The sequence below is a fragment of the Scyliorhinus torazame genome, chromosome 17, assembly GCF_047496885.1.
Source record: "Scyliorhinus torazame isolate Kashiwa2021f chromosome 17, sScyTor2.1, whole genome shotgun sequence".
NCBI lineage: Eukaryota > Metazoa > Chordata > Chondrichthyes > Carcharhiniformes > Scyliorhinidae > Scyliorhinus > Scyliorhinus torazame.
The window spans coordinates 101988374-102005229 of NC_092723.1; the positions used below are offsets into that span (position 1 = coordinate 101988374).

The window sequence follows — 16856 nt, forward strand, 5'->3', positions numbered from 1 at the left end:
ATGTTGTCCAGGTCTTGCAGCATGCAAGCAAAGACGTCTTCAATATCTAAGGCATTGAGAATGGTGCTGAACATTGTGCAGTCATCAATGAACATAGAATCATAGAATCATAGAAGTTTACAGCATGGAAACAGGCCCTTCGGCCCAACCAGTCCATGCCGCCCAGTTTTTACCATTAAGCTAGTCCCAGTTGCCCGCACTTGGCCCATAACCCTCTATACCCATCTTGCCCATGTAACTATCTAAATGCTTTTTAAAAGACACAATTGTACCCGCCTCTACTACTACCTCTGGCAGCCCATTCCAGACACTCACTACCCTCTGAGTGAAGAAATTGCCCCTCTGAGCCCTTCTGAATCTCTCCCCTCTCACCTTAAACCTATGCCCTCTAGTTTTAGACTCCCCTACCTTTGGGAAAAGATGTTGACTATCTACCTTATCTATGCCCCTCATTATTTTATAGACCTCTATAAGATCACCCCTAAGCCTCCTACGCTCCAGGGAAAAAAGTCCCAGTATATCCAGCCCCTCCTTATAACTCAAACCATCAAGTCCCGGCAACATCCTAGTAAACCTTTTCTGCACTCTTTCCAGTTTAATAATATCCTTTCTATAATAGGGTGACCAGAACTGCACACAGTATTCCAAGTGTGGCTGTACCAATGTCATGTACAACTTCAACAAGACGTCCCAACTCCTGTATTCAATGTTCTGACCAATGAAACCAAGCATGCCGAATGCCTTCTTCACCACCCTGTCCACCTGCGACTCCACCTTCAAGGAGCTATGAACCTGTACTCCTAGATCTCTTTGTTCTATAACTCTCCCCAACGCCATACCATTAACTGAGTAGGTCCTGGCCTGATTCGATCTGCCAAAATGCATCACCTCACATTTATCTAAATTAAACTCCACCTGCCATTCGTCGGCCCACTGGCCTAATTGATCAAGATCCCGTTGCAATCCTAGATAACCTTCTTCACTATCCACTGTGCCACCAATCTTGGTGTCATCTGCAAACTTACTAACCATGCCTCCTAAATTCTCATCCAAATCATTAATATAAATCACAAATAACAGTGGACCCAGCACCGATCCCTGAGGCACACCACTGGTCACAGGCCTCCAGTTTGAAAAACAACCTTCTACAACCACCCTCTGCCTTCTGTCGTCCAGCCAATTTTGAATCCAATTGGCAACCTCACCCTGGATCCCGTGAGCTTTAACCTTCTGCAACAACCTACCATGCGGTACCTTGTCAAAGGCTTTGCTAAAGTCCATGTAGACAACGTCTACTGCACTGCCCTCATCTACCTTCTTGGTCACCCCCTCAAAAAACTCAATCAAATTTGTGAGACATGATTTTCCACGCACAAAGCCATGCTGACTGCCCCGAATCAGTCCTTGCCTCTCTAAATGCTTGTAGATCCTGTCTCTCAGAATACCTTCTAGCAACTTACCTACTACAGACGTTAGGCTCACCGGTCTGTAGTTCCCAGGCTTTTCCCTGCTGCCCTTCTTAAACAAGGGCACAACATTCGCCACTCTCCAATCTTCAGGCACCTCACCTGTGGCTGCCGATGATTCAAATATCTCTGTTAGGGGACCCGCAATTTCCTCCCTAGCCTCCCACAACATCCTGGGATACATTTAATCAGGTCCCGGGGATTTATCTACCTTGATGCGCTTTAAGACTTCCAGCACCTCCTCCTCTGTAATATGCACACTTCTCAAGACATCATTATTTATTTCCCTTAGTTTCCTAACATCCATGCCTTTCTCCGCCGTGAATACCGATGAGAAATATTCATTCAGGATCTCACCCAACTCTTGTGGCTCTGCACATAGATGTCCTTGTTGATCCTTAAGAGGCCCTACTCTGTCCCTAGTTACTCTTTTCCCCTTTATGTATCTGTAGAATCTCTTTGGATTCTCCTTTGCATTATTTGCCAAAGCAATTTCATGTCCCCTTTTTGCCCTCCTGATTTCCCTCTTAACTCTATTTCGACAATCTCTATACTCTTCAAGGGATCCACTTGATCCCAGTTGCTTATGTACGTCATATGCCTCCTTCTTCTTTTTGACCAGAGTCTCAATATCTCGAGTCATCCAGGGTTCCCTACTTCTACCAGCCTTGCCCTTCACTCTAAAGGGAATGTGCTTACCCTGCACCCTGGTTAACACATTTTTAAAAGCCTCCCATTTACCAGCCGTCCCTTTGCCTGCCAACAGTCTCCCCCAATCTACCTCTGCAAGTTCCTGTCTGATACCATCAAAATTGGCCTTGCCCCAATTAAGAATTTTAACTCTTGGGCCAGACCTATCATTCTCCATAGCTATCTTAAAACTAATGGAGTTATGGTCACTTGTCCCAAAGTGATCCCTCACTAGCACTTCTGTCACTTGCCCTTCCTTATTTCCCAAGACGAGGTCAAGTTTTGCCCCCTCTCTAGTCGGTCCATCCACATACTGAATGAGAAATTCCTCCTGAATACACTCAACAAATTTCCCTCCATCCAAGCCCCTAATGCTATGGCTGTCCCAGTCAATGTTGGGAAAGTTAAAGTCCCCTACTACTACCACCCTATTATTCTTGCAGCTATCTGTAATCTCCTTACATATTTGCTCCTCAATTTCCCGCTGACTATTTGGGGGCCTGTAGTACAGTCCTACCAAGGTGATCTCTCCCTTCTTATTTTTCAGTTCCACCCATATAGACTCAGTGGGCGAACCCTCGGATATATCCCCTCTAAGTACTGCCGTGATGTTCTCCCTAATCAAAAACGCCACTCCCCCCTCCTCTCTTACCTCCTGTTCTATCCTTTCTATAGCATCTATACCCCAGAACATTGAGCTGCCAGTCCTGCCCCTCCCTTAGCCATGTTTCAGTCATAGCTATAATATCCCAGTCCCATGTGCCCGTCCATGCCCTGAGTTCATCCGCTTTGCCCGTCAGGCCCCTTGCATTGAAATAAATGCAGTTTAATGTAGACCTTCCTTGCTCTCTGCCCTGCTTTCTCTGGTCATGCTTTACACACTCTCCCTTCCTGCCTTTTGTTTCTGTCCCCACTGACTTCCTACATCGGTTCCCATCCCCCTGGCACATTAGTTTAAACCCTCCCCAACTGCACTAGTAAACACACCCCCGAGAACATTGGTTCCGGTCCCACCCAGATGCAGACCGTCCGATTTGTACACTTGTGATCTTACGGATAGAAGGCCATTGATGAAGCAGCTGAAGACGATTAGGCCAAGGACATTACCCAGAGAAATTCTTGCAGTGATGTCCTGGTACTGAGATGAATGTTTTTCCATTTACTCATTTGGAGTTTGCAGAAACCTCTGATGCCCATCTGTTAGCTTAGCAGTCTATGGGCGGATTTCATATAGACTTTGGGGATTTGTCCACCACCTGGAGAGCAGGCAGGATTCCTGAGTTACCTCTTTTCTGGAAGGCCAGCCACATTAAGTGACCTTGGTGGACCTTCTCCAGCATAAATGCTCCCAGCCCCCGCACACTGGAGGGAAGAGGGGGGGGGCGGAATTCTCACCTTCCTAGAGTTGCCTGCCAATCAGAGGTGGCAGCTCTTCATCGCTTCCTACGCCAACAGGGAGGTGGTGGCTCTTGCCGGTACTGCACCACCCTGAGACCCCAAATCACTGAGGGACCCAAACCACTGTTGATGGTGGGACGGGTTAGGAGGTGGAGGGTATAAGTGGGAGTCGGCTGCAAGGGCAGGGGTTGAATCTCAGACCCCAGCTGATAATGATCTTCCTTGCAAAGCCATTCATTCAAGGCCCCAGCAGACTAGAAAATGCAGTATAGTTATGGGCCAGGGTTTAACAACGCCAAAGTATATTATGGAATCCACCTGGCCTGCAACTCTTTATTGATTTTGGTTACGATGAGCACAAGAGTCTGCCTTTCAGGTGTTATTTAACAGAGTTCTTAGGCGCTTATAATCAAAAATTTTCGATGAATTCAGTGAACATTTGTATAAACACACACAGTAAGAATTATTATAAAGAACCTACACAGCTACAGTAATCTATGTGTAACCTTTAATAAATTCCCCCTTAACTGTTGCAATTCAATAACAAGATCCCATAAACCAAAAACCCCTTTTTACCAAAACAGTAGGTAACTATAATAATTGGGTTTCTTCGTTGGAATAACTCTTTAAAATTGAAAATAGAGAGACAGGCCAAAATACTTCTCTGTCTGAGTCTACAGCAGCCAAATGTGAAAACGAAAGTAAAATCTCAGAGCCACAAACCGGCTCCAAACCCAAAGCGAAAGTAAAACCAACTCCCAGAGCCACAGCTCAGCTCCACCCACTCAGTGCCATCACGGAAGCCATGTGATTAGACAAAAACATTTCTTAAAGGGACACCCCCATGACAATACTTGCAGGCAGCAGTCTTTATGGAAGGAAGGTTTGTTTCTTACCAAACTGGGCCTTCAGCTCGAGGTTCACATTCAGGTCTATATCTTTCTGTAAAGTCACTTTATTTCACATTGAACCTTGCTTTCAGCTTGTGATTTCACTTCAGGCCTTTGCAGTCTCAAGAGAATGACACCCAGATTTTCTGGAGAAAGAGCCAGCCCTCACAGTGGCCTTCTGTAGAGGTTTAGTTAAATCTTTTTTGTAGAGAGTTAGTTACACCCCTCCATTCAGGCTGCATAATCAAAAGTGAAGCCAACATGGAACCTTGTGACTCTGAAAACATTCCAGTGGGATCAGATCCAATTGCCACCTGTTACTGGGCAGAGCACAACCTTTTGGACCAATTAATTTGCCCAGCCAAACTAATCAAACCAAGTCCAAGCCAATCTCTGTCATTGGTGCTGGTCAGTCTACAACTTCAGTTTGAATCAGTGCAGTGATCTCTCCTGCTGCTGAAATCCTCTGCTTGAATTAGATGCACAAGCCACTTGCCTTAAAGACACGTCCATTAATTACCCATGAAGCAAAATTGTAACAGCAAAAATAGAAGAAAGGGAAACTAAGCAAACAGGCAGGATATAAACAAGAAGGGCCCTTACAATCTTCCTGCCTCCATGCCCACCCCCAAAGGCCTGGTAGAATTCCAAGCTCTATTTTGATCATTTCCCTACATGTGTCAAAAGCAGCAACAAATCTAAGACTACATACTGCCTCTTTCTTCTTTAAAGGTTCCCAATAGACTTAATTTCAAATTGGCTGTCTAATAATTTTCTTTGAAACACTAACTGGAGCCAGGCAGCACTTAAATAAATAATTGCTACAATTAAAAAGTTGCAACTTAGGTACAGATCTCATATGTATTGCAGCATGTTTATATTTAAATCATATGGCTTGGCCCCTCCTCATTGAAATCCTTGCCAACCAACTGGTTAATCATCTAAACTATTTATTGAGTTTAGCTGGGATGTGATTTTAGTGAGTGAACAATGTTGTATTCCCAACTGCATCCTAACAGCAAATAAATGTTAGGATCAGACTAAATTTTAGTCAAATTGCTTTATTTTCTGTCACAATCCTCTCAGTGAAAACCCTGGGCACCTGAAAAATTATGCATATATTTATTGATGTAGCTCATGGAGCAAAAGCCTGAAAGTAAAATCCAGACACAGGAGACCACTCCTCGAGGTACTTGGTGGCACTCTGGCAACAGTAAGGTTGTCCATTTACAAAGCAACCCGCCACAGACAACAGGAAGATCGGGTAGGGTGTATAACAAGATACTGCCGCCATGCCTTTTACGACCTGCATTTCAGCACCTCTGACACTTCAGTAATTATGGGTGCGATTCTCCGGCCATGTTGCGCTCAAGCGAGAGCACAACGCGGCAGGGGAATCCCGGGAGAGGCCTCCAGCGAGCCTCCCAACAGCCTCCACATCTCCCAGGATTCACCAAAGTCCCACAAGACCTATATCTTTCTGTAAAGACACTTTATTTCATATTGAACCTTGCTGAATCGGACCTTTGCCTCAAATGGGCATGACTAAATGCCACTCCTGGAAGTAGGTCATAAACCTACTTGTTACCTACTCACCTGGGGTCCACTGGCCTCCCCAGGGAGGCTGAAGCCAAGCGCCGATCAGTACTGGTCCACACAAACGTGAACCTGGCGGAATGGCACCGAGGGGGTCTCCCAGGCCATTGGAGACTCCTAGTTGATCAGGAGGATAAGTGTAGGGGGGCTCCCTGACCCTCGCCCTGGAACATGGGCACCTTGGCATTGCCCAGCTGGCACCTTGCCACTGCCACCCTGGCACTGCCAAGGTGCCTGGATGGCACTACCAAGCCAGCAGGAGCACTGCCTGGGTGCCAGGATGGCAATGCAAGGATGCCCAGGTGCCAGGGTAGCACTGCCAAGGGTAGGGGTCGAGGGGGGGCCAGATTGGGCGGCAGTTCTTGGAAAGGTACAGAAGTAACTTCAACTTCCCTAATATTGACTGGAACCTCCTTAATGCAAATGGTTTGGATGGAGCAGATTTTGTCAGGTGTGTACAGGAAGGATTCCTGACTCAATATCTAGATAGGCCGACTAGGGGGGAGGCCATATTGGATTTGGTGCTTGGCAACGAACCAGGCCAGGTGTCACATGTCTCGGTGGGAGAGCATTTCGGTGACAGTGACCGCAACTCCTTGACCTTTACCATAGTCATGGAGAGGGATAGGAACAGACAGTATGGGAAGATATTTAATTGAGGGAGAGGAAATTATACTGCTGTTAGACAGGAGCTGAGGAGCATAAAGTGGGAACAGTTGTTCTCGGGGAAATGCACAACAGTAATATGGGGGTTTGTTTAAGGAGCACTTGCTGCGAGTGCTGGATAGTTTTGTCCCACTGAGACGAGGAAGGAATGGTAAGGTGAAGGAGCCTTGGATGACAAGTGAAGTGGAGCTTCTAGTCAAGAGGAAGAAGGAAGCTTATGGAAGGTTGAGGAAGCAAGGGTCTGGCGCGGCTCTAGAGGGTTACAAGGTAGCAAGGAAGGAACCCAAAAATGGACTTAGGAGAGCTAGAAGGGGGCATGAAAAATCCCCGGCAGGAAGCATTAGGGAAAACCCCAATGCGTTCTACACTTATGTGAGAAATAAAAGGATGATTAGAGTGAGAGTAGGGCCGATCAGGAATAGTGGAAGGAAGTTGTGCCTAGAGTCTGAGGAGATAGGGGAGGCCCAAAATGAATATTTTGCTTCAGTATTCACCAGAGAGAGGGACCTTGTTGCTCATGAGAACAGCGTGAACCAGGTTAATAGACTCAAACAGGTTCATATTAAGAAGGAGGATGCGCTGGAAATTTTGAAAAGCATCAGGATAGATCAGTCCCTTGGGTCTGATGGGGTATACCTAAGGTTACTACGGGAAGTGAGGGAGAAGATTGCTGCGCCATTGGCGATGATCTTTGCGTCCTCACTCTCCACTGGAGTAGTACCGGATGATTGGAGGAGGCGAATGTTGTTCCCCTGTTCAAGAAAGGGAATAGGGAAATCCCTGGGAATTAAAGACCAGTCAGTCTTACATCTGTGGTGAGCAAAATATTGGAAATGATGCTGAGAAATAGGATTTATGATTATTTAGAAAAACATAGTTTGATTAAAGATAGTCAGCATGGCATTGTGAGGGGCAGGACATGCATCACAAGCCTCATTGAATTCTTGAGGATGTGACGAGACACATTGATGAAGGTCGGGCAGTGGATGTGGTGTATATGGATTTCAGCAAGGCATTTGATAAGATTCCCCATGGTAGGCTCATTCAGAAAGCTAGGGGGCATGGGATACAGGGATATTTGGCTGTCTGAATACAAAATTGGCTGGCCGAAAGAAGACAGCAAGTGGTAGTGGATGGAAAGTATTCCGCCTGGCGGTCGGTGACCAGTGGTGTCCCGCAGGAATCTGTTCTGGGACCTCTGCTCTTTGTGGTTTTTATAAATGACTTGGATGAGGAAGTTGAAGGGTGGGTTAGTAAGTTTGCCGACGGCACGAAGGTGGGTGGAGTTGTAGATAGTGTTGACGGCTGTTGCAGGTAACAACAGGACATTGACAGGATGCGGAGCTGGGCTGAGAAGTGGCAGATGAAGTTCAACCTAGATAAATGTGAAGTGATTCATTTTGGAAGGTCGAATTTGAATGCTGAATGTAGGGTTAAAGGCAGGATTCTTGGAAGAGTGGAGGAACAGAGGGATCTTGGGGTCTACGTACATAGATCCCTCAAAGTTGGCACCCAGGTTGATAAGGTTGTTAAGAAGATGTATGGTGCCGTGTTTGCGTGGGTTTTGCCCCCACAACCCAAAGATATGCAAGATAGGTGGATTGGCCATGCTAAATTGCCCCTTAATTGGAAAAAATTAATTGGGTACTCTAACTTTATAAACAAAAAGAAGGCGTATGGCGTGTTGGCTTTCATTAACAGGGGGATTGAGTTTAAGAGCCACGAGGTTTTGCTGCAGCTTTATAAAACCATGGTTAGACCACATTTGGAATATTGTGGCCAGTTGTGGTTGCGTCTTTATCGGAAGGATGTGGATGCTTTGCAGAGGGTGCAGAGGAGATTTACCAGGATGCTGCTTGGACTGTAGGGCATGTCTTCTGAAGAAAGGTTGAGGGAACTCTGGCTTTTCTCACTGGAGTGAAGAAGGAAGAGAGAGGACTTGATAGAGGTGTACAAGGTGATGAGAGGCATGGATAGATTGGATAGCCTGAGACTTTTCCCCAGAGCAGAAATGACTGTCACGAGGGGACAGAATTTTGAGATGATTGGAAGAAGGTTTAGGGGAGATGTCAGAGGTAGGTTCTTTACACAGAGAGTGGTGGGTGTGTGGAATGCACTGCCAGCAGAGGTGGTGGAGTCAGATCATTAGGGACATTTAAGCGACTCGTGGACAGGCACATGGACAGCAATAAATTAAAGGGGTGTAGGTTAGGTTAATCTTAGATTAGGATAAGTGGTTGGCACAACATCATGGGCGAAAGGGCCTGTACTGTGCTGTACTGTTCTATGTTCTATGCCCATGAAATGAGGGTGCAGGTGGTTTGAAGGGTGGGGGGAGTGCAGAGCAGGTACATAGGGGCCTCTGGGCGGTTAGGAGGTCCTGGAAGGGAGGGGATGCTGTAAAGGGGCTTGGGAGGTGCTGATGAGGGGGGATCCCCAGGGATCCCATAGCAGGGTGTTGTCACATGCGGGGGGGTGGGGGTAGTGTCTATATGTGTGAGGGGTGACATTTCCCATGGGTGAGGGGTGTAGCTCGCTTAGAGAGTGGGGCACCCTTTCTAAATGGCTCTGAGTTCAGCTCCCCAGAGCTGCCTTCTTGAACCGCTGCAGTCCACGTGGTGTAGGTACACCCACAATGCTGTTAGGGAGGGAGGTCCAGGACTTTGACCCAGCGACACTGAAGGAACGATGATATATTTCCAAGTCAGGGTGGTGAGTTACTTAGAGGGGAACTTGGAGGTGGTGGTGTTCCCATGTATCTGCTGCCCATGTCCTTCTGAATGGCAGAGGTCATGGGTTTTTTAATAGTCATTGAGCAACAAATTTAAGATAAATTAAGGGCTGGTCTACACAATTCAATGCCATGCTAATATAAACAGGAAATGTTGAAAATACTTAACAGATTTGGCTGCATCTGAGGCGAGAGAAACAGAGTTAACATTTTGAGTCCGATATGATTCATCTTCAGAATGCAATGATTGTTCGGTGTATTAATTCCTCCCCATTTGTGGATGCATTGACTTTTGAACAAAAGAGCTGATGGTACACATTTCACCCAACCTGTAAAAAATTGGTAAAATAAGCTAAAAGATAAACTTTTGCTCTACAGATGGACTAAACTGAGAAACATTCTCATTTCTGACATTGAAAGGCCGTTTGACATCAGTAAGCTCCATGGGAATATTCTCAACATTAATCAAAAGGATAGATAGTAAAAAATGGGAATAAGCTTGAACTTTGTATTTTGGCTTACAATTCTATCCGGGGCGGCAAGGTAACACCGTGGTTAGCACTGCTGCCTCACAGCTCCAGGGACTTGGGTTCAATTCTGGCCTCAGGTGACTGTCTGTGTGGAGTTTGCACTTTCTCCCAGTGTCTGCGTGGATTTCCTCAGGGTGCTCCGGTTTCCTCCCACAGTCACAAAGATGTGCATGTTAGGTGGATTGGCCATGCTAAATTGCCCCTTTGTGTCCAAAAGGTTAGGCGGGGTTACTGGGTTGCAGGGATAGGGTGGAGGCATGGGCTTGGGTAGGGTGCTCTTTCCAAGGGTCGTGCAGCCTCAATGGGCCAAATGGCCTCTTCACTGTTAATTCTATGATTCTATGAGCTCCATAGCTAGTAAATTCATATAATTCTAATTATTGAGGTACTGAATTGATAGTTTATCATCGGACGGTCTTTGTTTAGGAAAGATTAATGTATTAGTCAGCTGCGATCTTACATTTTTAGTATTTCACAAATGTTTGTGTTGCTTGAATTTATATATGTATGTAATTTTTAAAGGATTTAAAAGTAAATGTGCTGTCCAAACATAAGCAACAATTAAAAATAGTGCAATTGTTTAACATTTCCGTGAGTAATTTACTCAAATGTACTGATGCCAACTGTATTTGAGCACTGTGCTCGCATTTTAGCTGTTGTCACAAATATTCTCTTAACATAGAACTGCTCAGCTCTGCAGAGCAGACAACCTGACAAATGCATTTTTGTCTTTCAGAAGAATAGCTGGTTCCCCACTGAAGCCCTGCTGCATTTTTTTATGGGAACTCCACATTCAGTTATTAACAGGGACGTAGCCATTGACTTTCAATTGAACTATTCAAAAAGGAAACTCTCAGCGAAAATTACGCATCCAAAGAAAAAGTTAAAAATAGATGGTGAGCTGTGTTGTGAACTTCAAATGTACAGAACACCTGAAGTGTTGCTCAGGCGAAATGAGTAATCACGCCTAATAGAAGCATGCCATAACAGTGAGACTGCCGTGGAATGGCCAAAAGGCCGAATTCGCCGAGACTTCCCCAAGAGCTCCCAATTTTCCTCATGGCTCAGGTCAATAATCCTCCATCAGAATGCTGATGGTCAGTCACAGACCACAATCATTAATTCTGCTGCCAGAACTGCTGGGTATCTGCAAAATTCTCTGTTTCTTAGATCAGATTTGGAGCCTCTGCAGTATTTTGCTTTTGTTTTGTGGGACTGCCTTTAATAAGGCATTAAGTACATGCAAGCTGTTGTTATTAGGCCAAGTATTTGTCCAGTTCCATTTTGAAATTAATTGATATTCCCTCTAATTTTATTGGACAAAAGCTAGGTCATAATACTGCACGATATCCTCACAGGAGGCAGCTATTGCTTATTGTGCACCTCATTCTGGGAATGTTGCCATTATTGTGGCTGGATTCTATTCCCCACCTATACAATAAAGCCTTCAGTAGGTCCAGGATCAGCAAAAGAATAATTCTTGTTTTCCCAGAAGCAACATACTCTGGAAAGTTTAACAATACAACTGTAGTCATGTTGGCACCCTAAACTGTGTCACACATATGGATGCACAGTTAATGCTCTTGATTTTGATTTTACAGGCGAGATTACAAAAACGAAACACTTCCGCAAAGCACTGCTGGAGGTTCTCATCGATGACAACGATTTATATTACATTAAGGTACAGTTGGCAAGTCACCCTCACAAGAATGTCTATCCATGTTAAAATACGCTTGTGCCAGCTGTGTTACCCTGACGTGTCAATGTGCCTTATTATTATTGCTCCTTTCAGAGATCTGAATCTGCAACCTGACAGCATCAATCAATTTGTAATAGCCACTACAAACTCTGCTGATTGCTTCTGCAGGTTTTGTGTCAATTTTGATTGCATTGTGATTTTAGAGGGAGCTGCAAATGTTTTTAAAATGGGTGCAGTACAGCTGTGTGAATTTTATATACCTGAATAGTCCTCTGATTTCCTGTGTGCAAAATGCTCCCCGCCCCCATTAGAAACCCTGTTACTACTGGTTCCCAACTGCCATTCAGGCAAGCAATTATGAAGACAAGTTATATGTTGGCCTTCATTGCAAGAGGATTTGAGTTCAGGAGTAGAGATGTCTTACTGCAGTTATACAGGGCCTTGGTGAGATCACACCTGGAGTATTCTGTGCAGTTTTGGTCTCCCTACCTAAGAAAGGATATACTTGCCATCTAGGGAGTGCAGCGGAGGTTCACTAGACTAATACTGGGATTAGTGGGAATGTCCTAGGAGGAGAGATTGGTTCGACTGGGCCTGTACTCCGCTGAGAAAGATGAGAGGAGATCTGATTGAAACGTATAACATTCTAACAGGGCTGGATAGACTAGATGCAGGGAGGATGTTTCCCCTGGTTGGGGAATCGAGAACCAGGGACACAGCCTCAGGATACGTGGTAGATCATTTGGAACTGAGATGAGGAAAAATGTCTTCACTCAAAGGATAGTGAACCTGTGGAATTCTCTACCACAGACTGCTGGGGAGGCCAAGTCACTGAGTGTATTCAAGAAAGAAATAGTTAATTTTTTAGATTTTAATGGCATCAAGGATTATGGGGAGACAGCGGGATATGGCATTGAGATCGAGGATTGGCAATGATCATATTGAATGGCAGAGCAGACTCGAAGGGCTGAATGGCCTCCTCCTTTGATTCTATGAAGGGGTGAATTTGGTATTGGGCAGGAGCAAAAGTTATCATTCGGAAATGAGCAGCCCATTTTCCACTCCCCCCAATGTGCTTTTCCATTGGGCTTCAGATTCATCCGATCGTGGGTTTTGCTTCCACAGCCCATTTAACAGTGGGACAGGCTAAATGTCAGGTTAAATGTTTATGTTTAATTTTTTTGGTTGACTATTAAAATCAGGTTTCGCTGCTTTAGATCACGTAGAATGTCAGCATTTTACATTTCAAATTATGTATTCAAATTATTTACGCTTTGTTCAATTTTTGAGCCTCTGGGTGATGTCTGGGCCCCTGATTATCCATGTAAAATGAGCACATGACAACCCAACAGGCCTAGTCTGCTTTAAATATAATTCTTACATCAAAGGCTGCTGGTGTTTCAGTTACTGTTGAAATGTAGCTTTTTGGCAGTGAATGGTTATAATGCATTGAACATATTGGCTACTTTTTCCCCAAGTATTCCTACTTTTTATTGCTTCAGTTTGCTAAGTAACATTTTCCTGAAGTATTGACAATTGTTGACAGTATAATGTGCTGCTAACAATAAAGTTTGGAGGATGCAAATCGCCTTAGTGCTCCCAGGGGGCTGGAGTATAAAAGTAAAGAGGTGTTGCTGCAACTGTATAAAAGTACTAGTGAGGCCACATTTAGAATACTGTGCACAGCTTTGCTCTCTTTGTGGTGGCTCGAGACACACTGGAGGCTTCCAGCACTTAACAAAGGGGTTTATTGATGAAAGTAAAAGGCATTTAAGTAACAAGCACAGAACACTATACAACAGGTCTTAACACTTCAGCTCCCTGGTCCACGTTGACTCCTGGAGTCCTGCTCCCAGGGGTGCATGCAAACTCCCCATTGGCCGGGGTGTGGTAGTCTGTGTAGAGGTATTACAGTACCTGGTAATGCTGGAACACCATTGGTAGATATTGTATGCTTACTATTGGTTAAGCTGTATGGTAGCTCCGCCCTGCTAGGCGGGGTATAAGAGTCCATGTCGCCCCAGCAGCCTTCATTCTGTACCTGAACTGCTGGGGGAAACATCTAGCTTATTAAAGCCTTCAGTTGGACTACAACCCCGCTTTAGTGGCCATTGATCGCGCATCAATTTAATAAGCTAGATTTAAAAGGATGGAGCTCAGAATCAAGCTGGAGTGTCTGCAACTCAGCCTCCACGCGGCGAACTCAGCGGCAATCTTCATGCACTGGCTGGCGTGTTTTAAAGGATATCTCGGAACGGCCGAAAACACATCCACGGGAGAACAGAAATTGCAAGTCCTGCACTCGAGGGTGAGCCCGGAAATTTACACCCTCATTGAGGACACGGAAGACTTCGGTGCGGCAATAGAGCTGCTAAAAGGACATTATATCTGCCCAGTAAACCAGGTCTACGCCTGATATCTGCTAGCAATGAGGCGACAAATCCCTGGGGAATCGCTGGAAGAATTCTACCGTGCACTCCTGGTGTTGGGGAGAAACTGCAGCTGCCCACAGGTTTCGGCGAGCGACCTCACAGAATTCTTGATCCGGGATACTTTCATGGCAGGTATGCTGTCCTCCTGGATCCGCCAGCGATTGCTGGAAAAAGACACCCTAGGCCTCAAGGAGGAACCGGCCCCTGCCTGCACCCTGGACGTGGCCTCCAGAAATGCCCGTGCTTACGTTCCCGACCGCGCGGCAGCCCCCTGGGCAGCGTGGAACCCCTCCGCAGCCGACCCCAAGACATTCCCCATCCCCCCCCCACATGCTTGTGCTGTAAGGCGGCCTGGCAACCCTGGGGGGCCCCGCTGCTACTTTTGCGGGCAGGCCAAACACCCCTGCCAGCGCTGCCCGGCCCACGCATCCACCTGCAAGGGATGCGGTAAAAAGGGCCATTTCGTGGTGGTATGTCAGGCCCGCGCGGTCTCCGGCGGCGAATGCGGACTGCCACCACAAACCTCTCCGCCGCCATCTTCCTACTCCAGGGCCACGTGCGGGTCCCAGGCGCCGCCATCCTGTCCCACGGACGCCACGTTAGATGGATGGGCACCGCCATTTTGTGCACCCCCAGCCATGTGCGACCAATGGGAGCCGCCATCTTGGATGGACTCCCAGGACCCAGCTCGGCTGACCACACACCGCCCGAAGAGAACACTCAACTGCTGAGATTAGCTTCGGTGACTCTGGATCAGTCCCAGCCTCGAACACTCTCAACTGCTACAACGACTGTACTTATCAACGGGCACGAGACGTCCTGCTTAACCGACTCTGGGAGCACGGAGAGCTTCATACACCATGACACGGTAAGGCGCTGTTCTCTCCTCGTCCACCCCGTTAATCAAAAAATCTCCCTGGCCTCCGGTTCCCACTCAGTAGAGATAAAGGGGTTTTGTGTAGCAAACCTCACAGTCCAGGGAAGGGAGTTTAAAAATTACTGGCTCTCCGTTCTTCCCCACCTCTGCGCGGCCACACTCCTAGGTTTAGACTTCCAGTGTAATCTCCAAAGTCTAAGTTTCAAATTCGGCGGCGCTATACCCCCCCTCACTGTCTGCGGCCTCGCGACCCTCAAGGTCGATCCACCTTCCCTGTTTGCGAACCTCACCCCGGATTGCAAACCCGTCACCACCAGGAGCAGACGGTACAGTGCCCAGGATCGGATCTTTATTAGGTCAGAGGTCCAAAGGCTACTGAGGGAAGGAGTCATTGAAGCTAGCAACAGTCCCTGGAGAGCTCAAATAGTGGTGGTAAAGACCGGGGAGAAGCAGAGGATGGTCATCGACTGCAGTCAGACCATCAACAGGTTTACGCAGCTGGATGCGTACCCTCTCCCCCGCATATCCGACCTGGTAAACAGGATCGCGCATTACAAGGTCTTCTCCACGGTTGATCTTAAGTCCGCCTACCACCAGTTCCCGAACCGCACTAGTGACTGCAAATACACTGCCTTCAAGGCAGATGGGCGGCTCTGTCACTTCTTAAGGGTTCCCTTCGGTGTCACCAACGGGGTCTCGGTCTTCCAGCGCGAGATGGACCGAATGGTTGACCGGTACGGTTTACGGGCAACATTCCTGTATCTCTATAATGTCGCCATCTGCGGCCACGACGAGCAGGACCACGACACCAACCTCCGAAAATTCCTCCAGACCGCAAAGATCCTTAACCTATACCCCCCCTCACTGTCTGCGGCCTCGCGACCCTCAAGGTCGATCCACCTTCCCTGTTTGCGAACCTCACCCCGGATTGCAAACCCGGGGTATAGCGCATGTGCCCCCTTATGGAGTTCCCCCTCCCTCACTGCTCCAAGGTCCTGAAGCGCTGCCTAGGGTTTTTCAGTTACTACGCCCAGTGGGTCCCCAACTATGCGGACAAGGCCCATCCCCTGATCCAATCCACAGCTTTTCCCCTGTCGATAGAGGCCCGCCAGGCCTTCAGTCGCATCAAAATGGACATTGCAAAGGCCACGATGCACACCATCGACAAGTCCCTCTCCTTCCAGGTCAAGAGCGACGCGTCTGACGTAGCTCTGGCGGCAACCCTTAACCAAGCGGGCAGACCCGTGGCCTACTTCTCACGTACCAGCCATGCCTCCGAAATCTGTCACTCCTCAGTCGAAAAGGATGCCCAGGCCATAGTAGAAGCTGTGCGACATTGGAGGCATTACCTGGCCGGCAGGAGATTCACTCTCCTCACTGACCAACGGTCGGTTGCTTTCATGTTCGATAATGCACAGCGGGGCAAGATGAAAAAAACGATAACATCTTGCGGTGGAGGATCGAACTCTCCACCTGCAACTACGAGATCTTGTATTTCCCCGGGAAGCTAAACGAGCCTCCTGATGCCACCGCACAAGTGGACCGCCTCCGAGCCCTCCACGAGGACCTCTGCCACCCGGGGGTCACTTGCTTTTTCCACTTTATCAAGACCCGCAACCTGCCCTACTCCATCGAGGAGGTCAGGACTGCCACCAGGAACTGCATAATCTGCGCGGCGTGCAAACCGCACTTCTACCAGCCAGAGAAAGCGCAGCTGATAAAGGCTTCCCGTCTCTTTGAATGCCTCAGCATGGATTTCAAAGGCCTCCTCCCCTCCACCAACCGCAACACGTACTTCCTGAACGAGTACTCCCGGTTCCCATTCGCCATCCCCTGCCCCGACATGACCGCAACCACCGTCATCAAGGCCCTCCATAGCAT

General features: G+C 47.2%; 1 protein-coding gene across 1 annotated transcript in view; it reads left to right on the forward strand.

Moving 5' to 3' along the window:
• Nucleotides 1-16856, forward strand: part of LOC140394025 (uncharacterized) — a 654493-nt gene that overhangs the window by 287103 nt on the left and 350534 nt on the right. Inside the window, exons 22-23 of the mRNA XM_072480809.1 lie at nt 10704-10863; nt 11569-11648. Coding sequence (XP_072336910.1) covers nt 10704-10863; nt 11569-11648 — 240 coding nt within the window. The remainder of the gene's footprint in view (nt 1-10703; nt 10864-11568; nt 11649-16856) is intronic.